Genomic DNA, 24,843 nt, shown 5'->3' with positions numbered 1-24,843 from the left:
GATCTGCGTGTAAATTTTTAAAAATCTTTTATTATGTCTAGTGGACCCGGGAAAAGGAAGCTCAATACTATAAATGTAGGTTCGGATAAATTAGAATCCGTAACCTCCTTTCCGTACCTAGGATTGGTTTTCGCTGCGAACGGCTCATGGAGTGGGCATTCTGCCCACGCCATGGGCAAGTTCTCGAAAGCCACTAATTCTATATTGAGCCTCCAACGCCCGAAGAAAATAGGTGCCACTAGGGCCATTTTAAATTTTTTTAAATTACAGTGCCTTCCTGTGGCAACGTATGGGGCTGAGGTCTGGGGCTCAGGGAGAAACTCAGGGATTCAACGGGAGGAAAATCGTTTTTGTAGAAAAATATTGGGTGCTCCTTTTTCAGCCTCTGAATTCATCTGTCACAAAGAACTAAATCTCCCCTATGTATGTGATTTTATCAGAGCCAGACCAGCCCTATTTTGGATTAGGATTTGGACAAATAACTTTGCGACCCTAACTAAAAACATTATAATGGATTGCCTAAAGTGTGATCACCATATGTCAATACCCTGGTTAGCCGAGGTTTACAAAATATTATGTGCAGTGGATAAAGGCAATCTTTTCTTAGAACCCACTGGAATTGAGAAGAATGATAAGGTCGTAGTCAAACAAGCACTTTATGCACTTTTTAATTCAGAAAGAATGGGGAGGGAGCTATCTAAATCTTCTGTTGCTACATACATGGGGTACGATTTGTGTAGGCACCCACTACCATCTTATCTAACTCTCCCCATGTCCAATTGGGAACGATCGCTGCTCTTTCGTTTAAGGGCAGGTTCTGTAAAAACCCTGTTGGCTTTTCCTTTGGGGTATCATCACACAATAGAATACAATCCCTGCCCATGTGATGGAATTAGCAAACAGAATGACATTCACTTCCTATTCTTCTGTAAATTTTATTTAAAATATATTAACTGGTTTTTAACTCCCTATTTTAGAAAATTAAGACCCCTTTCATTGGGGGAATCATGTTCATTATTATTTTCCCTGGATACAGATGAATTAATTTTTCGCACCAGCACTTTTCTGAGATTAATAGTACACGCACGCAAAACGATGGAAAATCCCTGAAAATTATTTATGCTAGTTGTATATTTGAAAATGAATTGCTGTGATTGTGGTGTTTTTATGGATTGTATTATTGTATAAATGTGTTGTTTTCCTTTTGTTGTACTTTTATGGATTTTATGAAATCCGAATAAAGGTCTTTTGAATTTGAATTTGAATTGAATTTGAGAAAAGTTTAGTTGGGAGATGCCGTGTGCCAGTGCAACTGCAACTTCATGACAGCAGCTGTCAGTCCCATAGAAATAAAGCTCTGATAACAACTTCACAGGAGAGGCCATCACTGTTTGTGACCATATGTAAAATGTTTCTATGACGGACAGTATGAATATGATGCTACCCATTTTTAAAATATGTGTGCTATGAGAACCTGCCACCTCCAATCACCAAGACTGCCGATGACTTTGCCCATTGGTCACATCTCCAGTAGTGCTCATTGACAAAAGGATTGTGATGTCCCAAATTGACTATCTTTAAAGCATTCTTCCATTATTAATGGAAAGGAATCTTCTTTGACATAATCATCATGCTTTTAAATGCATATAATGGCAACAAGACAAACTATCTGATGGAGTCTTATTACATAATGCACCAACTGTAGCAACTGGTATATTTGACGCCACAGTCAAAGTCCATCCCTGCCTCGGCCAGGATAGCGCATAAGACACTACAAAACCCTCAGGGGCTAGGATTGTCGTATGGCACCATAGCTCCTGCAATGCTATTGACAAGTCCAGTCATACATGCCATGTCTTCAGCCTGCAAATAGATCCTTTGTTACATGTCATCCCCTTTGTGGAACAGTGCTGGTCTCCAGACTTGCGAATGTAAAATTCACAAGAAAACAGAGTTGGAGGTGGACCTAGATAGGTTAGGAGACATGCTGGAGAGAGGGCTTATCGTATCTTTTTGTAATCTTCTTGTGTATTATCTTCAGGACTGTCATATTTAGAGATACAATTATATGCCACCTTGCCTGAACTACTGCCTGGGGATTGCTTCTATACAACCACACAGGTTCTTAATATTGAAATACATCCAAACATACAACCACTTTAAGAGAGTTACTACCCATATCTGTTTTTGTATACTTTAGAGGTAGAACTGTGCCGGTTCTGTCAATATAATGTGCCAGACTACTGTGCAATAGAAATATCGTCCGCACAAATCCATCTAAAGCTGTGAAAGCTCAAACGTAACCTTTTTCCTGGTCGCCTTCATTGAGACTATATATGGTGTAGATTGGATGGACCTGATTGCATAATGCTTTCTTTAGTGTGAATGCTTCCATTCCTAATCTCATACTGGTCTGTGACCTGGAGCACCATGTGCAACATTAATGTCTACACATTTCAACCCTTAGCTAACCTTGAAATACTGCACAACACCTCTGATATACCATCTCACATTAACCAGATGGAGCTCCACCTCTTTGGCAGTGGCTTAGGTATGCATACTTAGACACTGATATCACTCAATATACCGACACATAAGGATAGGCTCTTGGAACTTGTCCGTTTAGCTATCTATGAAAGAATTACTTATAGAAGACCTGATCTAAGTGTTTGTCCGACTCTTGTCCCCATTTCCAAATGTTACTGCAGAATCCATTGCCCTCTGATCTGTCCCTGATTCATGTTGCTATGCTGAATGCTAAAAATTATTTAACATCGGACATGAACTTCCACATCACAATGAGGGCTCAGAGAACTAGAGCGCTATACTGTAATGTAAATGAGTTCTTTGGTTGAGTGGGGTCAAACCCTACTCATGCAGCAGCCACAATCCTTGTCAAGGTGAATCACAAAAAGTCACTAAATTAACCTGTGTCAAGTAGCGTTGCACAAAGGCAATAAAGCTTAACTTAGAGGCACTGTGTGTATAGTATTTATGCAGCACTTAAACAGTAATAAAGTGAAAACACAACACAAGAACAATCCCACACTACTATAGAAAAATAGAGTACATTCTAATAAATTAGTTGACACCAAAATGACAAAAATCAAATCATTAGAATGAAAGTTATGAATTTTTTAAGTTTAAAGTGTATAATAGCGTCAAATAGATCAGTGCGCCAACCGCAGACATCTAGTGACAAGAGACCGGGACAAAGTTGAAAGTTATGGCTGATTGCTATGGAGCACAGTTTCAATACATGAAGTGGATTGGGCCCGATCTCCGCTTACCTTTGGACTTGAGGAATGTTTCAAGAAAAATACCTAAGTAGGTAAAGTCCAGCGGGGTAGGCATCCGGTAGTGTCTAAGGACGGGGCATTGTCGTTGGGAAATCGCTTGACGAAGTCACAGTGAATATTTCTACATTCGGACTTAGTCTCTGTTATGGAAGCCTGAAATCTCCAGCGGGAGGAAGCTGCAGGCTCTAGCTGATAAGGGCTCCACAAGGCTGGATACCCCTTCTGTGAGGAGATGCTGAAAAGGATTTGCTGCTGTGGAGATCAAGGTTGTGGGAGCTGCCGCAAAGTCAGGCCGACCTGATCAGTGAGCGGGTAGGTCTCAGTCTCCTCTTGGTTCTAAGAGCAGTTTTTGGCAGAAAATGTTCTAAGCCCCAAGTTTTGGATTTGGGCTATCTGGGCACCTTTACCACCACTTCCAAGGGTCCACCACTTGGAGGGTGATGACTCACTCAGGCTGGGTCCAGGTGTGGGTACAAGGTGGTTGGAACTTCTTCTGTCCCTGAGGCTCTGATAAGGAGACCAGCCAGCTAGCACTTGGAGTCACTCTGGAAGTCTTGGGTTTAAGCAGGAAATCAGATCTTGAGCAGCAGGGAAGACCTTTGCAGGCATGTGGCAGGCTTCAACCTGCATAATAGTTCTGTTGGTGCAGCAGGGCAATCCTCTAAAGTGCACAGTAGGCCACAGGCAGCAGGGCAGTTCTCTGAGACTCCCGCAGATTAAGAAGCGGACTGAAGTGTAGGTCTGAGGGTCCTATTTTTATACCTGATGCCAACTTTGAAGTGGAAGAACTTTCTGCAGTTTTCCCCCCACAGAAGTGTCTGGAATTTCCTGCCTGCCTGTCCTGGTCTCAGGCTGTCTGTAGGCGCAATGAGATAGTGTGTAGTTCTTTGTGTGTGAGCTCAGTCAGAGTCTTTGAAGTGCAAGTGGGACTGTGCTAAGCTCCGTTCCCCATCCTGCTTGGATGGCCTATCTTGCCAACACCCAGGCCCTTTTTTGTGTGGCTGTCTTGGAGAATACACAAAGGCCAACTGTCAACTACATCTAGTCTTGTGACCCAGGAATCAGGCTCCAGGCACAAAATAGTTGGGACAAGAAAATGCCAACTTTTTAAAAGTTCACATGGAACTTACTTAGAAAACAATTTCATTTTATCACAAAATCTTATTCCGCGTTTTTTTAGTCAGGAAAAGAAACAAGAAATAACAACAAGGCAGGGATTATCTACCACAAACTAATTTTAACAACAAAAATATTTTCAAATAAAGTAGCCCAATAGTTGTATTTCATTAAACTCAATTCAGCCAAACTGAGTGATATATTATTCATTCATTTGGATTAATAGAACAGAAAGAAAAAAGCTGTATAGCAAACATATTTTTTATATCTCGATACATGTTTTTATTTTGATGCAATAGATTCAGTGACTTGTGTTTCAGAGAGAAGAGTGATATATCAACCCCAAGTGACGTGACCATAACCAAACATGACATTGAAGTGACTTAAAATTGCAAAACGGTTATAGGTGTATACAAGGTTGTCTGAGTATTTTTTATTTCTTTAATTCACTAAAGATCAGCCAGACTGTTCTCTGATGCTTTCTTTATAAAACTATCCCTAGGTGTTGTCGGCGACGTTTCGACCCTACTTGAAAGGAGAGGGTCTCTTCAGAACGGGTATACCCTGGGGACTATAAATTGCACCGTGTTAAAGCTATCTTAAAGGAATAGTATCATTGATTGATGGAAAGTGACTAAGGGCTATGGAGGTCAGATTGCAATGCTTACCTAAGTGTAGCTGTGTTCCTATTACTGTGCACAGAGCAAGTTCTCTTGGCATTTACAGAACTTTAGGTAGATGATCCTCCTTTCTGAAAGGGTCTTGAATTTAGCTAAGGGGAAGGCTGTTGTTGTGAAAAAAACTCACCGTTGATATTTAGTATGGAAATCAGCTTGCTCGAAATGATATGCGTGGCGCATGGAGGGATTTACCCTGTTTGCACTCCACGATCAGGTAGAAATGATTTCTGGGTTCCAGAGTGGAGCTACACATATTACTGACGTTCGGACTTTATGTGCGTCTCGTTTTCATGGTCGCGTCCAAGTCCGAGTGAGCGCTGCTAGACCCGTAACGTACTGGGTTATTCTGCAACATTAGTGGGCATGTGAGTGGGGTAAGCTCCACGTGCACTAAACCTATTATAACGGTTGTTCCAATGTTACGTATTATTCAAAAAGGCAATTTATTCGGCACCAGAAGATTTGCAACTTAACAGTTATTTGCCCATATTAAATGCTTAATCGTGAAAAGTATCATTTTTAGGATTGTGACTTAAAATCCAACTTTACCATTAAAAAGTGTCTTAAATTACGATTTCTTAGACACCAAATATGAGATTTCTACCTGCTCCCAAACAAAAGTTATCACTAATTAAATGTAATAAGATAATTCAATGTTATCCTATGAAAGGGGTAGGCTTCACAGAGGTAAAACACGAATTTGTGAGTTTTTCACTATCAGGACATGTAAAACTTAAAAGTACACGTCCAACTTTTTAAATAAAATGCACCCTGCCCTACAGGCTGTCTAGGATGTACCTTAGCGGTGACTTAATATGTAATAAAAAGGGAGTTTTATGTCTGGCAAGGGGTTTATCTTGCCGAGGCGAACTGGTAGTTTAAGACTGCTCCCAGGTTGCAGTGGTAGGCCTGGGACTTGTTTTAAGGGGCTACTTAAGTAAGTGACACTATAAGCGCATTTAATTTACCAGCCCTAGGTATATGGTTTACAACTTTTCTAGGGAATTATAAGTAAATTAAATATGCCAATCAAATATAAGTCAATTTTACCATGTTTTAGGAAGTGAGCGCAAGCACTTTAGCACTGGTTAGCAGTGGTAAAGTGCAGAGAGTACTTAGGGCAACAAAAATGAATTCAGCGAAACAGGAGGGGCGAAGGAAAAAGGTTTGGGGGAAGATCACCCTAAGCCTGACAGGTCTAACAACTACACTTGGCTCGTATCCATCTGATCTTTGTTTAAGGTATTTACATATATGATTTTGAGTGATTTACTATATATAACTCCTTCTTCTGCTTGGATCTACTTTTGTTGCAGGGATTCTGCTCATGCACAGAACTATGCGCAGGAAACCAGGACCTCAGTGAATTGCGGTGTACCAAAAACTCACCTCAGTACCCAGAACCCCTATCCGACCAGCATCAGTGTCTCATTCGCTCTTCATACCATATAGAAGCTACCAATGATTAGACAACCCAGAACATGCGACTTTAGAGTACTCTCAGGAATGGTGGGAATCAGAAATACCTGTTCGTTATTATTCTCATATTAGTCCACAACAAGAGTATTCAGAGACACAGTAAAGTTTAAAATGTTTATTTTATAAACTACGTGTCCTAAGATGCAGTACTTTGGCTAACATAAGCAGACAAATGATTAAAATTAAAACGATCAGCATTGTTACAGTACCATAGAAAATGAAGGGAGAAATCATATTACAAATGACAGTGGAATACAACCACCCTCCCTTCGCTAGTAAGCTAGTATTTTTAGACTAATAGAAGGTCTCTACCGTAAAGATCAGCATAGGTGAATCACATCACAGGATCAGCTTTGCTCTGCGCCTGGAAAAGTTCTTCTCCAGAATGTGTGTCTAGTGCACGCAAATTGCATTATTAAAGGCGCTCGACTTTCAGATATTTGCAGCTGTGTGCATGTTATGGCTAGAGCGTGGGCCGATCAACCTGAACTCGAAAACATACATTGTTTGGTGGCTCAGACTGTTTCTGCACACAATGTTCAGACCAAGGTCGCTAGGTATGTGAACAACAGACAGTTCTCATGTGAAGAAAAGGCAAGCAAGCAGTTTTCAAATAACAACATCTATCTGCAGTGTCGTGTGCAAAAGCAGCAAAAGTGGCAAGATGGCGTTTCTAACATCTAAGACGCTTATGCTAACATAGCAATGTGTGTCATGTAAAACTCCGCCTCCATTACACTTTGTTGTGTGCCAACCAGACTGTTTTTGATTAATCAGAGTTAACACTTCCCACCTGCTAATTTTAGACAAATTATCCAGCCCCTCTGCCTTCTTACCCTTGTAATACTGCCCCTTCCATGCCATTGCATGCTTACCCCCTTTTCCACCTCTGCGCCCCAAGCATGGCCATCACAAGGGAAGAGCAGCCGGGCTTAATTGCCTCATAACAGGGCACCGCACTGCTAGTGCAAAATTGATTTACGTGTCAAAAAAACAGTTTTAGCCTGCTTTTGAGGTACATTTTTGGTGAGGATAGTAACCTTAGCTGCCACAACTTGTCGACATAAAACAAGAGAAGGGCCCCGCATCACATTGTAACCTGAGCCTGCCAAAGCTTCGGAGAAGCACCGGAACCCACCAAAGCATCGGACAAGCACCTGAGCCTGCCAAAGCTTCGGACAAGCACCTGAGCCCACCAAAGCAATGGACAAGCACCTGAGCCTGCCAAAGCTTCAGACAAGCATCTGAGCCCACCAAAGCATCAGACAAGCACCTGAGCCTGCCAAAGCTTTGGACAAGCACCTAAGCCCGCCAAAGCTTCGGACAAGCACCTGAGCCTGCCAAAGCTTCGGACAAGCACCTGAGCCTGCCAAAGCTTCGGACAAGCACCTGAGCCCACCAAAGCATCGGACAAGCACCTGACCCTGCTAAAGCTTCAGACAAGCCTGCCCTAAGGGAGAAGACTAGAATAGAAAATAAATTTGAATGTTGGTTGTTTCATTCCTTGCTTACTATGCTTGACCCAGAAGGCAGGAAGGAAATTCAGAACAATGATTTGAAATTACATTTATTGCTACTATTACTCGAGAACATAATATTCTTTTCCACTATTTTCTCTTCCAACTGGTAGAAAACATTATTCCTATGCAATTTTATAATATTCTAAAATTATCTCATTTTAGAGTTGTTTCAAAACATATTACCAGAGGGACTGAGAGAAAACTTGGAGTGTTGCCCAACATCATAATCTAGAGAGTGGTGGATGAAAGTGGTGGGATCTACCCACAAGCGACTGCTTTGAAGATTTCTGCTTCATTGATGCGCACCTAGAAGTTCAGGCTCAGCTATCTTTACTGTGAGTCGAAAATGCTGACTCTGTTCAGGACCTGCAAGTACTGTCAATTACCGAGGGAGTTAGGGAGATATATTTAGCTGTGATATGAGTAAGGAGGGAACCAAACCCTTAATCTCTTAAGCAGGCTGAATCCCATACTTGGTATAAATGTATTGCTGTGTGTATAGCACTCATGTGACCTGTTTATGTTTGTCACACTCCCCTGTAAAGATAGTTTTGTAAGAATAATTAGAAATATATCAAGATGTATGTCATGTATTTATTTTGTATGTTTACAAAATAATGGTAATTCAAAACGGTGCGATGTGAAAACCACAATAAAGATAATAAAACGTGTAACATACAACAAGTTTGGTAGTTCTAAAACTCATCAAAGCATTTTAATGAACCGCAAATGGTAGTAACCTACCAATAAAATGATTAAATAATGCAGTAGCAGTTTCAGTAGCATATTTAACAAACCAAATGATGGTTTATATTTTCCAAATAACACTTGGTCTTATATATAAAGGGTTGAATCATGCAAATGATGCAGTCACTCTTTTCTTCAGTGCTTGAGCTGTAATCCACGCCTAACACTCTGTCCCCATCCAACCCTTTGAAAATACTTCAAGTCACCAGGCTACAGAATGAGTTTCACTACAACTAGACCAGTCTTTTTTTCCTGATTCCAGTAAACTAATTCAGCAACAATGCCATGTCTTCAACAGATTAGGCTCTACCTCATCACACAGGCCATGGTTTCTCCAGGTACCCTGATTATTCAGATAGTGGTCCAAGATCCATTTCTATGGTGACCTTCCCACATCAGCCTCCCCTTTGTCAAAGATGGCGCCTCCAGGAGGCAGCTGGCTCTAGACCGACTATCAAATTCTCAGAAGTCAGAAGAATGGAAACTAGCTGCGGCTACTAGGACTTGGCTCCTCACTCTATCTTCCCACCGATCACACCCATGCACAGGAGATGCACACCTACTAGATGGGCTGCAAGCCTCGATTTATGCATTATTTATGTCTTCCCTGGTTTACTTTTTTCCCTCTGTTTACTTCTGATGTTTTTTATTGCCTGTAGAGTGCATAACACCACCTATTGGATATAAAGGGTCTAGGCGGAAAATCTAATGTGCAGATTTTCTTCCCTTTCCTGGCAAAAGGCTCATTAAACAAAGGCCAATGACAAAATGTTTTGATGTTTTTCATTTAAATTAATGATTTGTCCCTCGTTAGAGTGGCCCGTTAATTTGAATAGGCCAGGTAGCTAGAACAGCATGGAAAGACGAAGACCGATTCCTCCATGATATTCCCCCAAATCTTACAATCTACGTATTTCACCACCCTATGAGCTACCTGGGGGAGGGATTTGGGGGAAATGTGTTGAGTGAGGGGGGAATTTTGGCGATTTTAACTGGATGCTAATATTGAGGGCAACAGAGTGTTACTGGTGAGTCAGAAGCAAATCAAACTTCAAAAGAGGAATTATCTACAAATTTTGGAACCTAATTTATGTATGTGACATCATCGCCAAGAAATATGGGGTTTCAAACACTATTTTGAGCAGTTACAGTAGCCTAAGATGCCACATATTTAAATGTATTTATATTTGGATAAAAATCTGAAGTTGAAGGTATGATGTCATGCACCAAATACCCCTACCCCCTCACACATTGGACTGCTCTTGACATCAAAAGTCACATCATAAAACTCAAGATCAAAGAAAGCCATCCCTGTTGATATCTCAGATGATGTGACCAATAACATTGTCAATAAAAACACTGATGTCCCATCACAAATGCCTATATCTGGTAGTGAAAAACTGCACTATATATCTGAATGTTCAGAGATGTATTTGTAATGATTAGACATTAAAACTAGCTGTACCACTGATACAAATAGGTGTCCTCACAGTAAACGCACAGTAGGCACATAAATAGCTGCTGTTCCACTGACAGTGGGAGAGATAAGGAAGCTGTTTGCACCATGCAAACTTGGCACAAACTCGATTCTCTGCTATGTCCACTGGGATGGATTTGTATCTCAAACTGAGGTTAAAATCACTAATGCAGCAAGGTATCAATGACTGTGACGCAGAACATGCCCCACCGAAACGAGAGAGAAAAGGGTACATTTTGCAAACCATAACTATTTATTTACAAATTGGTAAAGATACCATCTCAAATCAAATCAGTTAAGCATAAATCACCAGTCACCTGAATACAGCAAAACAGCATGTATGAATATGATCCAGCCATTTCAATTTGGCAAATGGTAGTACGCTTTATTAACAATGGCATATGCAAAGTGAGATAAAATTCCGTTCCCATAAAGGGAACCTTCCTAATACTAAGTTAAGGTTGTGGGTAAGTCGGACAATTAAAAGCAGCTGGAGTTAACAGATATATCATGGAAAGTAGAACCAAATGAAGGTTTCATCAACAAGAGGAGGACTGTACTTGCTCTAGAAAGTAAGTCTATGAGCAGAAATATTAGAATCATTGGGCTCAACAGGGGGAGAAAAAAAGGCTGTTAGTAAAAGTGGACAGAGCAAGTATATTGCTAAGTAACTCAGCTTCACACAGTTAAAACATGAAATTAAGTCAAAGTGATACATTGCATGTGTTCTCACCAAGTAATCACCAATCATAATTCAGTATTTCAGTTGAACTTGGCGTCGGCCTCCTTCTCACGAATAATATGTTTTGTTATGTTAAGTTATGTTATGCTATGTTATGCAGATTTGTAGAACACACTATCACCTGGAAGGGTATCCTGGTGCTGTCAGAGTCTTCCAACATTGTGGCCTTCACAATATCTCACAAAGGTGTGATGCAGCAGAAGGCCAGGGATTTAACACTTCGCAGTCAACAAGAAATTCAAACTGGGCCCATATACACATTCAAGTTTCCTGGCTGTTCCGCTGGGGGTCAAGTTTATATTCACTTTGATCTTGATTAATCAATGTCTAACTAATCTTCACAGATCAACTTTCTTCCTTTGCTCAATGGACCATTAGTCGAAATAGTTGACGGTGATATTAACAATTCAGAGTCAGGAGACAAAGACTATAGGACAGGATCAGGATAGGATAATACTTACTAAACTTCTCTAGAACCCCAGCACACCGGAGCGCATCCCTCTCTTACTTACTCTCCCTCCTCCATATTCTTCTGCAATCTTCAATCTAATCAGGTTGTCTTTCAGGAATTAATCTTCCCAGTCTGTTCTCTTCTTCTAGCAGCAGTTCTCGCCCACACCTCTCTCTCAGCAGTAAGCAGCAATCTCCAGCAGCACTCTCTTCTCTTAATCTTTTGGTCACCTTAATTATAGTCTTCATTTCTGCATGTCCCACCCTTAAAATTGCAAATATCAGTGGGTCATGGAATGTGATTGGACAGGGGAGTTGTCATCACCACATGCTGTCATACTCAATTTCTCAAATAATTCTTTGTTTAATAAAACCCTTCCCCTTTGGCTCATTTATTATTCTGCCTTATTATTTTCCCATGCGTTCGTTGTATCAATTTAAACAATTCTTCAATAGGATTCGACAGTCGAGGATAGCGTTCACACAGTAGCTTGTCCTTGGCTCTTGGCAGCTTGTCAACGGCACGATCAGTGGGTCACATCATAATTCTAGTACACAGACTCGGCTTGTTTATGTTACCACCGCCATCTTTTTCCCTTGACTTATCACATCAGGGCCAAACATACACAAATGTTAATTTCTCAAATATGCGATTATCACTGTTCACCACCCACTTCTACTCTATCCCATGTTATATTTTCTTTCTTTAAGCAAAAGCATTAGCAGCAATAGCTTCTTTTAAAGTTCGGGTAAGCATATTTCAGGCACACGGTGCCTCAAGACCTACAGTTAGGAACTCCTGGGCCTGCATGAGAGTTTTCCCTCTCAAACGGATTAGTCATGTGGTTATTTACGTAGGTTCTGATTTGCACATGCGCAAAAGCGTTTTCGGTTTCAAGTGGGATTTGGTCGCATTGCAAATTATTCTTTGTTACTTAAGCGTGCAAAAAGCTCTTTTTCCCATATGTGAATGTCGTGCGCATGTTATTTTCACTTCTTCTCTATTTCTAGTGATTAGTGCTTGTTAATGAGAGATTTATCCGAGCAGGTTTCATTTTCTTGAATCCTTGCTCCATCAGGTGCAGGTGCTGAAAATCATTGTCCATCCAATTACTTGCAACAAACATGACCTACACACAGTCAGCCTACAGAAAATAATACATTTCATAAAAACATGGTGACCGAGTGCCTGAAACAAAAACCACTTTATGCACAACAAAGAAAAATGCAACAGTTTTTTTCCAATATCGAGTAGAGTGCCTGGGTCAATGTCGACTCATGACAATTTTAAGATGCACATATTCTAACTATAGTTAATAGAAAACATATAAATCACTCGTTTCACTAAATCTAGTTGTAAATTAACGTATGCACACATATAAGTAATGGTTAAGAAAAGTGCAAGTTAACATATCATGAAGCACAATTAAATGATGGTGACCCAGCGACGCCAGTGTTAATAGAAGTCCTTGCAGTTATTGTATGGAAATGAAAGGTTTTATAGCTCAATTAATGAGTCTTAGAACACACAGCTAAGGGTTTTAAACACACGTTGACAAAAGACAAATACAGCAATTAACTGAACACTATGGAACTCTTCTGCAATATTGTGTGCCCCGAAAACACCTTTCGAAATTTATATCTGTACTTTGTATCACTTGTATAGGTTCAGTAAAAGGTTTTCTACACTTCGATCGTTTCTTTGTTATTTAAATGATGACCATGTGTAAGTTTTATTTATATGTTTACGTGACACTCTTATGTATGCATTACTTGTGTATTTCAGTGATAATCATGTGTATGCACTCAGTCCTTATTGGTGGACATCTGCAACAGCAACTTTTGGAGGTTGCTCACGACTTGAAGATGACAGACGGCTCATTGGTCTTTGTGCCATACGATACCCTTTACTACAGTCTGCCGTATGAAACACATATGTATGAGGTGCTGCAGAACAACTCCAAGCTCAGAGCAGCGTATGATGCCGTACTAACAATCACCATGGAATCAGAGGACAGAACCTTCCACCAAGCCTTTCAGGAAGCCATAGACAATGGAGAGCTTACCACAAAATTAAAGCCCACTCAGGTAAGAAACGTCTGCAGCATCAGTGACCATCGGTATTGGTACCGGTTCTTACAAAGTGCAAGAGCAGCAATAGAGTGCTGTATGTTATAGCATGTCGTATGATATGCTCAAGGCCATGTACCTAGTTGCAGAGGGATTGGGGAGAAGGATTGTTGTTGGATGTGTGCATGCTGGGGAGCTGTAGTGTTTCTTGAGAACTTATTTCAATCTCAAGCCCTATTAGTTAATTGCCACTTAACTCTGATGAGGCTGGTAATAGCTCTGTCAAATAAAAGTCTGGGAATTGTGGATTGAAGTGATAAATGCAGTCCAAAACACTGCAAATAATGGAAAAACCTGTTGTAAAAATAGGGGAATTTGGTCCTCTTATAGAGACAATAGTTATGGGTTTCAGATGATTGAACTAACCCCAGTCTTAGAAGCCCAAACAACCATTTGCAGATTGGCGATGATAGTGATGTAATCATGTCATATATTTTCTATCAACTCTGGCAATTCTTACAATGTTGAAATGTTTCCAGTGTTCTATATAGAGCTTTTCAAGGGTCTGTTTAGCCATCCTGGGGTGGGGTGGGGAGTAATGTTGATATTTGTTTAAGTCAATAGTTAAGTTGTGCAAAGTAGCTACATCAGCAGAGCTACATTTTTTGAAAAACTGCAGGGTCTGCCATGTGCGTATATTGCAAAGTTTAAGAAAAATAAGAGGGATCTGGTGGACTGGTGCTCCTTACTACCCACCCCTGTTCCTTTACAGACCCCCCTGCTGCAGTCAGTCTGAGTCTTGGCCATCCCCACACCACATGGTCCCCTTCTGAACTCCTTTGCCCCATGCCCACCACCCAGACTTTCCCCTGTGGCTTCACCAGGCCAGTGTCAGGATTATGGGGGCTACGGGTAAGACATTTTAGAGGGCCCTGTACGGAACACATTTGAATTTTTTTACCCATTTCCTGCTAACTCAAGCCTGCATGATTCCAAACAATACAAAACGGTATATTAAGCTTTAAAAGGTTCACACAAAAAGCAATTGAAATAGAGTGTTGGTTGGTGACATTTGAAAGTGGCGAGATTTAAAAGTTGGGTATGACTTTTACATATTAAGCGAAGCAAGCAAGTTCGATGAAAAAATGTGGGACTTGGGGGAAGGTGAAGGACCCCATCCTAAGAAATATTTGAAAAAATGATAGGCAAATGGTGCATATTAAGTCACTTTTAAATGAAGAATTTAGTGAGAAAGCAAGACATTATATAAAACAATTGTGAACTTATAGTCTTGAAATATTTAGCGACATTTAAAAGCAGTGGCGTGACAAGGGGGGAGCAGGAGAGGCGGACTGCCCCGGGCGTTAAGAGTTTTGGGGGCGGCGGTCTCCCACCACCCCCTTGCTCGTACCAGCGGCCGTTGCATACCCATGCGTTAATCATGCCAGCAGCCCCCAGCACTCCCCAGCTCCCCCCAGTTCACCCCTCCGGGCTGTCGCGGGAATTCATCAGCACCCCCGGTCTTACATGCCACCATGGGCGGCAAACGCTGGGGCCACACTGGGCGGCCAATGGTCTAGCTATGCCACTGTTGAAAAGTGCCCCATATCTTACAGCAATAATATGTTCAACAGTTATTGTAGTGTGAAAATTGTACATTACAACAACTTTAGGCACTTTAAAGTTTATGCTTGCCCAGTGTTTTGCACTGCATGCAGCATCGAATTTGGAAGAAAATTCTCTAGCGAGACTTGGGGAGACACCTACAGCTGCTGGCTGTGATAAGTCATATAGAAAAATGTTGAGACAGGGCTTTAAGTGGGATGAAAAAAAGTGAAGATCTCTTAAAGGGCGTGGCTTAAACATGTAAACTAATTTTCTGTGATTCTAATAGTGTGCCAGACAACCAGTATTTTGCATCTCTCTGAGCTTGTTGCATCCATTTTTTAAAATGTTTCAATTCAAAAACTGTGAGACTGTGAATTAAATATCATTAAGGCCTGTGGAAGGAGTATTGATCTTCAGTTATGCGTATTTTATGTTTGACATGTATGCCTCTTTTCTCACCAAATCTCGTCTATCTGCACTTCTTAAACCTCATCTCTTTGCTCTACAGTACTTTCTTTTCATTCTATCCTGAATGAACTTCCTTGCATCGCTGTCAACAAACATAAACTGCACTCACCCACATTTAAGAAGTTTATTTTCTTTTACTTTCGACTTCTCAATATTTTGACAACTTTCTACCCCCTCCACACACATTTACACTGAACTTAAATTGCAACTGGAATACATGACCATTGCTTTGTGTGCTCTGCAGAGAGGCTAACTCACTGACAGGCACTGTGAGAAACTCACACTCACCATGCCACCAAGGGGCAACCCTAATGGGTGAGGGTTATATTAGAACACAAGTGTGTTTTCTTCACCTTGTGGAGGGTTATTTCGCAGCAAACTGAGTAGCTCGCTATATTTTGGTTACTTATCAGTATGCGGATGAGTCTCTCTGTTCCTCTATCTCCCCCTCATTTTTGATAGCACAGTCATGGAATGTCTCCTGCAGGTGTCCAATCCACTTGTGGTCAGATATATTTGGTTTGGTTCTAGTTGAAAGGTTTGTGTAGCTTCTTTGAAATAACCTTCATGAAAGCATTCAACTAGTTCTTGCTTTTTGTCTGCTTAGTTAGGGACTAGTTCTTCTCCATGCCAGAGAATTTGGTTTCCTCTTCTTCCAGAGTAGCTCACAATAGCAGCATGCCTACCATGGTCATAGATCATTACCACCCTAAGAGAAAGCTGCAAGTTCATGAGTCCTTTCATGGTCAGACAACCTTCTGTTAAGGCTGAGCAGAACTTCTCCAAAAGAACAGACAAATCCAATGGTCTGCCTTAGTCCTCCTTCACACCTGTCAGTCTGCTTGGCTTCAGACCACATTATTCTAGCTCATTGAGTCCTGTATATCTCACACTTCCACCTGCCCTGACATTTCTCCCCTATCCTATTCCATACTTTTAGATGCATTCCACCATGATCCTGTCAAAAACGTCTCTGTTATCAGTGCTCTGACAGATGTTTCAAGTGTTGGAGGACTCTCCCCAGCTTTCTATCCTGGAAGGCACGTCTTATTCTTATGTCAAAAATATTGCCTATCGAAACTCGCCTCTCATTTTGATCTCATTGTCCATGTGTGTCTTTTACGATTTCTCAGTCAAACAGGTTTGGCTTCTATCTGTACATCTTGGTCTGATCAGGCCTCATAATTTTTCTCAAATGTCATTGTCTGCAGGATACAACTGTAGTTATACCCTTGCTGGTCTTCCTGAGAAGTACCTTCTATTATGTTGTAATGTTCGCAGAACCACCCTGAGTCTCCTCGTCTGCTAGATGAAGATTCCTTGTCTGAGCTCAGGGCCTTCCGTTTGCTTAAATGTAAGGGTGGGTGACAAATTCCGTTCTGCTTGCGGAAATTGTGAAATTTCGGCATTTTCGCGTTCCGCACGGAGCTCTGTTCAACCATGAGTTTTTCGAGCGGAATCCCCGTTTAGTTCCTAACACCAGGAGGTTCTGTCTCCTCATCTGCTGCTCTGATTGGTCTATGGCCCTTTATATTATTATAAACAAGAGGTATCTGAACTTCATGGAAGGCCCGCCCGTTTGGCCCCGGCCCACACACCAGCGGTGTGCAACGTCTTCCCGCCCTTTCCCCCACTATGATGGACAGCTCACTTGAGGGACCCCGGCGCCCATCGGCGCGGTGGCAACGTTATAGACACACATGGTCGCTGGAGACAACTCTTCTGGCCCTTTACGCAGCTGTAGTGTAGGGAAAGCACTATACATTTACCCAACGAGGTAGCACTTACTGATTAGCCAGTAGAAAGTACTCCCGTTGAGTAGAGGTATTGCACAAAACGGTGGCATCTTCTGGGGTAAATATGCAGGGCAGGATTCATTCTGGCACGATGCTCCTGTCACAAAAATTAAACCCCAACAGGAAGCACTTACAGATATAAATAAAGCAGGTGCCCGAGTTGAAGCTCAAATTCAGTAACGCATTAAATCAGCCCAAAATCTCCGCGAGCACGCGAAATTTCGCGTGTTCGCAGAGATTTTTTGCTATTTTGCGAAAGGCGACTTCGCAAATTCCGCCCACCCTTACTTAAATGTTTCTCTTCCATTCCCAGCTCATCTCTGCCAGTTAGGGTTTATTATCCATTAATTATCTGTGATTTATTGCATTACTCATCCCCTTCTGAACGATGTTGTGCTCCAGAAGGCCCAGATTTGATTAAGATTGCTTTCTCATTGGTAAATAAGGTTATTGCCTGACCATGCATACCTTGTCACCATGAGCCGTATCGTGATTCTGTGCAGACAAGATCTGTGCATTTGTTTTTTCTGAAATCACATTTTATACATTGCATGCATTAACTTGGAACATCTAGGAGTTCATGTATGAGCTGCAGACAACATAGCCCAGAAACACAGACAAGGAATGATGGCTCTGTGTATGCAAGCTTTGCGCTGTGCAGCTCCTGCACTACTAACTCTGAAACTTTCCATGTTAATATATCTGCTGTAGACAATGCCATTATAGATAAAACAAATGCATGGACCCCCTTCTTCGACTGTATAGTGCTTAGAATAAGATCCTAAAATATTCTAGATGGGGAATTGATCTCATGAAGACATTTTGTACTTTGTTTTAAACTCAGTAAAGTTGGTTAAAGTGATTATGGGCCCAATTTAGTGTTCAGTAATAACTAAAAATCTTCCTATTTTTTTTTTGAAACCGTTTATTACAAGACTCAAAAATATACAAATATGGGCCTACAACCTTCCGGCCGGCCGCTAGCAATGAAAGGAGCGTACGATATACATTTATAAAACACATAGTGCTGCGGCTGAGCATGCACAGGAGTTAACATCGTTGCGAGCCACACTATCCAGACCCCACTATACGGTTCCATTTTAAACTTAAAGAACGACAAATACAAACAAACCCACAAGGCAATCCTCAATCGGAAATAGCAACACGTGCTCCCCCAGAGGGGGAATCCTAGCCATCCATAGGAATCTCAAGAGGGGGGAGAGATCAGAACTAGGGCTGGGTACACCTAATGCCCCGGTACCGGGGGAATGAGTTGGCTAAGGGGACGGGGCCGGCGACGGATCAGGCAATAACGGTGGAGCACAGATTACCCCGCGGTAGGCGTTCCAGGGCCCCCATACTTTCACCCATGTCCCAGGCTTACCTCTCGCCACATACACCACCTTTTCCCGAAACATGCACCAATCCATATGTTCCTTCCAGGCCGAGACAGTCGGGGGCCTCTGGGATCCCCACAGTTGGGCAATGTCACGCTTGGCAACCATATACCCCAGAGTCACCCACCACGTTTGCGGCACCGAGTAATCGGTAGGCTCCCACACATTCAACAGGCATCTCCTCGCTTCGGGCAACAGCGCCACATGCGTAACCACTCGCAGCACCTCATGCACACCACGCCAGAACCCCTCCACCTCTGGGCACTCCCACAAGATATGCAGAAAAGTCCCCAACGCACCACACCCACGCTTACACAAACCGTCCTCAGCATAGCCCATACGCAGGAGCTTTGGCCCCGTCATGTAGACCCTATGGAGTATCTTGAGCTGGACGAAACGAAGGCGAGCCGGTATGGCCACCTCTTTCGGGGAGGCCACCGCGGAGATCCAGTCCTCGTCGTCCAGCTCCAGCCCATCGGCTACCCAAGCCCCACGAAGGGCAGTCAACAAGTCTGAGCGGTCGTTGATCAGTTTTTTGTAGATCAGTGAGATCGTGCTGTCAGGGACGTGTCCATCCAGCACTCTATCCTCCAGGGGGGAACACTCCGGGATGGAGGCAACGTCCGGAAAGACGGAGCCCAGCGCATGCCGGACCTGCAAATACCGAAAGTACTCGCTGCCCTGCAACTGAAATTCCGTCTGCAGCATCTCGAACGTTTTAAATCCTCCCCTCGTCCAGAGATCCCCCACTTTGCTGATGCCTATTAAGTCCCACTTCTCAAAGCCCTTCGAGGTCCACAAGGAGCCCAACCGCTCAGACGCGTATAGTGGTGACGCCCGGGTCAAACGGTCCTTCCACCCCATAGCTGCATTGGCCGCGTGCCACACTCGCACCATGACACGCGTGGGGCCCGTTAGGCGAGCGTCGGGCGCGCTAGAGTAGAGCGCTCGATTATGGTCACCACCTGGAAGTAGCATCCTATCCATTTCAAACGCCGGGTTTAAGGCGGGCCCATATAGGCCCTGATTAATCGCAGCTAGCTGGGAGGCCCAATAGTACCGTTTAATATCCGGGAGGGCAATCCCCCCGTCATACCATGGGAGCGTCAGCTTAGCCAGGGCAATACGTGGCCTCCCGTCCCAGAACAGGCGGCGCTGCAAACTCTCCACTTCGCGGAAGTAGCGCGCTGGGACGAGGTCCATAGTGTTCTGCAACGCGTACAGGAAACGCGGCAGCGACATCATTTTAAACAATGCCGCCCGGCCGAGCGGCGAAAGCGGCAAACGCCGCCAGCGCGCGACATCCTCTTTCAGACGCTGGAGGGGGGGAAGCAAGTTCCGATCATACCGAGCCTCCGGGTCCAGAGTAATGAAGACACCCAGGTACCTAAATCCCCGCGGGGCGACCTGGATCGGACAGCCCCGCGGGAGGATAGGAGCCTCCCCGGAGAGAACATACACACACGATTTAGCCCAGTTGATGACCAGACCGGAGTTACGACCGAATGAATGCAGAACATCAACCAGTACTATGAGTGATTTACGTGGGGAAGCTAGGTACAAGAGGATGTCATCAGCGTATAGGGATACGCGGTCCTCATACTCAGGGGTCCAGCGGAGACCACGGATGGAAGGCTCCCACCGCAGCCACTCCGCCAGGGGCTCCAAGGCAAGTGCAAAGAGGAGCGGCGATAAGGGGCAGCCCTGTCGTGTGCCCCGGCCCAGCTCGAACGGAGCCGATACTCTTCCGTTCACCACCACCTGCGCCAATGGGCCCGAATACAGCAATTTGACCCAACTGATGAACCCTGGGCCAAATCCAAACTTCGCAAGCATCGCCCAGATATATGGCCATTCAAGCGTGTCAAACGCCATGGTGGCGTCTAAGGACGCCAAAATGGCCGGCTCCCGTATGAACGGGGCACGTGCGAGCACACCGTGCAAACGCCGCAGATTAAGGGCTGTGTTGCGATGGGGGATAAAGCCAGACTGGTCCTGATGAACCAAATCGCCCACCACGCCGACCAGCCGATTGGCCAGTACCTTGGCGAGAATCTTGGGCTCCGCATTCAGTAGCGAAATGGGCCGATAGGATGTAACCCGGTCCCGAGGTCTCCCCTCCTTGTGGATGACCACGATTGTAGCCAGACGCTGGTCCAGCGGGAGGGAGCCCACCGAGTGTGCCGCCAGGAACATAGCCCGGAGGTGGGGTGCCAGTGTATCCGGTCGCAGCTTGTACAACTCGATAGGGAGACCATTCGGACCCATGGCCTTGCCGGAAGCGACCGAGCGTATGGCGAGGGCGATCTCGTCGGAGGTGGGAGCGGCGTCCAGCGACACCCTGTCATCCCCGGAAAGGGACGGCAGCGCGATATCACTGAGCAGGGCACGGGAATCCTCTTCCGAGCAGGGAGACACCGGGGAATACACCCCACGGAAATAATCCGCGAAACAGGAGACGATTTCTTCTGGCTCAGTTACACACACACCATCCGTTTCCTCAATCAGCGGGACCACACGATTCGCTCTCTCTTTTTTGTCCAACCACGCTATAAGTTTACCAGCCTTATCACCCACATCATACAGTCGCCCCTGTTGCTCTCTACTGAGGCCCCTGGCCGCCTCCGTGACGAGGGCCCTATAGGCCGCTTGCTTGAGTTGGAGGACATGTAATGCGGCATCCGTCACTCCACCTTCTAAATTACCCTCCAACTCGGCTATTTCAGCCTCCATCCGGGTCACCTCCTCCCGCTCGCGCCTCCGGGCGTAGGAAATAAGGGATAGGGCCTCCCCTCGGAGTACTGTCTTGAAGGCCTCCCATAGCGGTACAGCCGAAGGCACGGACCCCACATTCTCATCAAAATATCGCTGAAGGGATTTAATCAATTCAGCGCGAATGGTGGGGTCGCGCAGGTACCAAGGATTGATTGGGACCACCCTACCCTCACCCCTCGGAAAGACATCAAAGTGCAGTAGGAGCGGGGAGTGGTCCGAAATACCCCGTGGCAAATGGCGCACCTCTCCCACCCTCCCAACATAGGCCGCCGGGACAAGGACATAGTCTAGTCGTGAGAGGCTACCATGGGCTCCCGAGTGGAAAGTGTACTGCAGCTGCGTGGGGTGTTTTAAACGCCAGCAGTCCACTAATCCAAATGTATCCAAGAGGCCGGGTAGCCACGCCTGTGCCCGGGGGAGGTCCCTAGGGGGGTGACGATCCACAGTCCCAGATACCACCGCATTAAAATCCCCCCCCACAACTAAAAGCCCCCCCGGAAGGCCAAGGAGAAGGCGCCCCAGGTCCGCAAAGGTGGTCGACTGCAGCCCCGGTGGGATGTATACTGACACAAAGACAACCACTTTGCCCTCCAGTCTTCCCACCAAGACCGTGTACCATCCCCTGTCATCGTGGAGCACCTCATCAACCTCCAACGGGAGCGAGTTCTTCACCATGATGCCCACACCCCTTGAGCCAGACGTGAAGCCCGAGTGAGCCACTAGGCGATAGCCACGCCGATTCATGGCGCAGAAGGAGTTGCCAATGAGGTGTGTCTCCTGCAGAAAGACTACATCGGGCGAGATTCGCTTCAAAAACTGCAGGACCACACCTCGTTTGATCCTGTCCCCCAGTCCATTCACATTCCAAGACAACAAAGTTAATTCCCTACCCCCCATCATATACAGAAGCCATCATTCGTCCCCCGGAGAGCACTTTAGAACTAACACAAAAATACGTTTGCCTTGTGATAAAAACGAACAACACCCCATCCCTACCCACCCACCCCAACAGAACTCCCCCCTCCCTGCACCCCTGCATGAGCCCGAACAGCCCCCCCAACGTGCAGTGTGCCTGTCGCCCCATATATAGTTAAACTAACTAGACCCCCTAGAGGAGGAGGGAGAACCCCCAATAGACCCAACACAACCTCCATAGGAGGGGAACTTACAAAAACTGACGCAGAATCGAAAGTGGCATCATTTTCATCCAGAGTGAGGCCCAATATTAAACCCTCAGTCCTGATCCAGCGTGCCGTCTCCCCCCGCCGCCCCCCCCTGCCCCCCCGATCACGAATCTTCCTCTTTTTAAAGAATTCCTAAGTGTTTTAAGAGAACTCAAATGTCTACATTTATCCACTGAAGTGATAGTAAGGTAAAGGATCTACCTCGTATATAATATTTGCTCTAAAAGCTGGAGGGTGTTCAGCTCCACGGATCTCTTAATCAGATCCTGTATACCATGATCATACCTTTAAGTACTTGTTTACTATGCTAGGAGACTATTTAGTCCAGCTAAGCTGCTTGTGGAAACTACTTGTCAAAATTTGAAGTCTTGTGCAATAGGAACATTTATTCTGTCAATATTTTATTTAATCGCCAGTACTACAAACATTAACATAGAGAATATTATACGTTTATTTGATAAATATAACAGCATGATTTTATTTATTTGTTTTAATCAATATAGGTGTCACCATTGTTTGGCACAATCTACAATGCAATTTACTTTATTGCCCAGGCCATGCACCACAATGAGAGACATCAGACATGGGTTTCTGGAACCAATTTGGTTAGAAGTTCTAAAAACATGGAGTTTTATGGATTTAACCAGAGGATCCGGACTGATTCAAACGGAAACGGATTCACAGATTATGTCATCCTTGATACCGACATTAAAACCTCTCAGCTTCATCGAACTTACCTGGTAGACATGGAATCAGACATGGTGAGATTCATGGGAAGACCGATTCACTTCCCCAGTGGAGTGTCTCCTAAGTCAGACTCCTACTGCTGGTTCAGCCATGGAAAGATCTGCACTGGAGGTAAGGTCAGCTGTTGATAGTAATGTGTTTAGTTCTTGGTCTAGGAACTCTTGATACTGTGTTCGGATGTCTGTCGAATTCTAATAAAAACTAAAGTCTTTGGACTTTTTTGAGCAATTTACTGATCATCAATAACAATGCATGACTTTAAAAATATTTTTCAGACTTATTTCTGTAATGTAAAAAGACACATGAAAAAAGACTCCTTTTATATGATTTACACCATTTGTTAGCATGAAGAAGGGGATTACATCTGAGGATGTTGCATTCACATAAAACAACAAAATAATTGGAAATTCCAGCAAACCATATGTTAGGACGGTAATGCCCCTTGCATGGTGTATGGTCATGTCCCCTGACCTGCATCGTCAATTGTGACTATCTGGTATACTGGTTTTTGGATTCTGGCCCAGCCTCATGCCAAACTAGCATGTGTGCAAAGGCCTAATCCTGTCATTTGACAAGAGTGTGGTCACAAACCCATCTTGGATCTGGAAAGATGCACCAAGTGTGCTTTCCATTGTGACAGAGGATTACTGTCCCTATTACGGGTTCATGCATATAGGACAGTGGTGGCAGCATGCCATGTTTTTGAAAATCCTAGTGCGACCAGACCATTTAGTTGTGTCAGGAGAGTGGAGACCTGCTGGCCTATTTGCACAAAGTTCTGCTGCTTCATGTGAGCCTGGATCCTTGCACTAAGATCCCAAGCTCATAGGTGTATGCATACCGTGTGTGGTTTACATGCTACACATAAAAATGAGTGTCTGAGGCCTGCAGGTCTGACAATGGCCTGCCAGTTCCATTTTGAAAACCCCAGACCTGTTCATGTGCACAAGACAGAGGTAAGATTCTTTTTCTAAGCAGTGGGAGAGCATTTTGCTGATATTCCTGAGACTGCAAGGAGGGAACGTAGACACTGAAGTGGGAAAAGAGGAGACAGGCCTCCCCTTAAAAATGTGGTTAGGTCCTTTTGATTCAATTGCAGCCGGTCAACCTCCTTCACCATTGATGGGGGTATATGGACTGAAATGTGGATAGTAATGAATTTTCCTACTTAATAAAGTACTTTTCTTATTAACAGATAAGTATTTTACGGCACTGCTGGGTAGTTGTTGAATGCGGAGTCTGTTGTACTCCCACACAAACCTCTCTGAGAAGCCTGTGAAAGCTCACC

General features: G+C 44.0%; 1 protein-coding gene across 4 annotated transcripts in view; it reads left to right on the top strand.

Annotated features, from left to right (window-relative positions):
- Window positions 1-24,843, top strand: part of GUCY2F (guanylate cyclase 2F, retinal) — a 347,423-nt gene that overhangs the window by 65,995 nt on the left and 256,585 nt on the right. For all 4 annotated transcript variants that reach the window (XM_085608170.1, XM_085608167.1, XM_085608168.1 and 1 more), the window contains exons 3-4: window positions 13,297-13,598; window positions 23,312-23,666. In XM_085608170.1, coding sequence (XP_085464296.1) covers window positions 13,297-13,598; window positions 23,312-23,666 — 657 coding nt within the window. The remainder of the gene's footprint in view (window positions 1-13,296; window positions 13,599-23,311; window positions 23,667-24,843) is intronic.

The sequence above is a fragment of the Triturus cristatus genome, chromosome 5_2 (assembly GCF_964204655.1).
Source record: "Triturus cristatus chromosome 5_2, aTriCri1.1, whole genome shotgun sequence".
In the NCBI taxonomy this organism is placed as follows: domain Eukaryota; kingdom Metazoa; phylum Chordata; class Amphibia; order Caudata; family Salamandridae; genus Triturus; species Triturus cristatus.
Note: the sequence above shows the minus strand (reverse complement) of the source record. Positions and strands in the feature narration are given on the sequence as shown.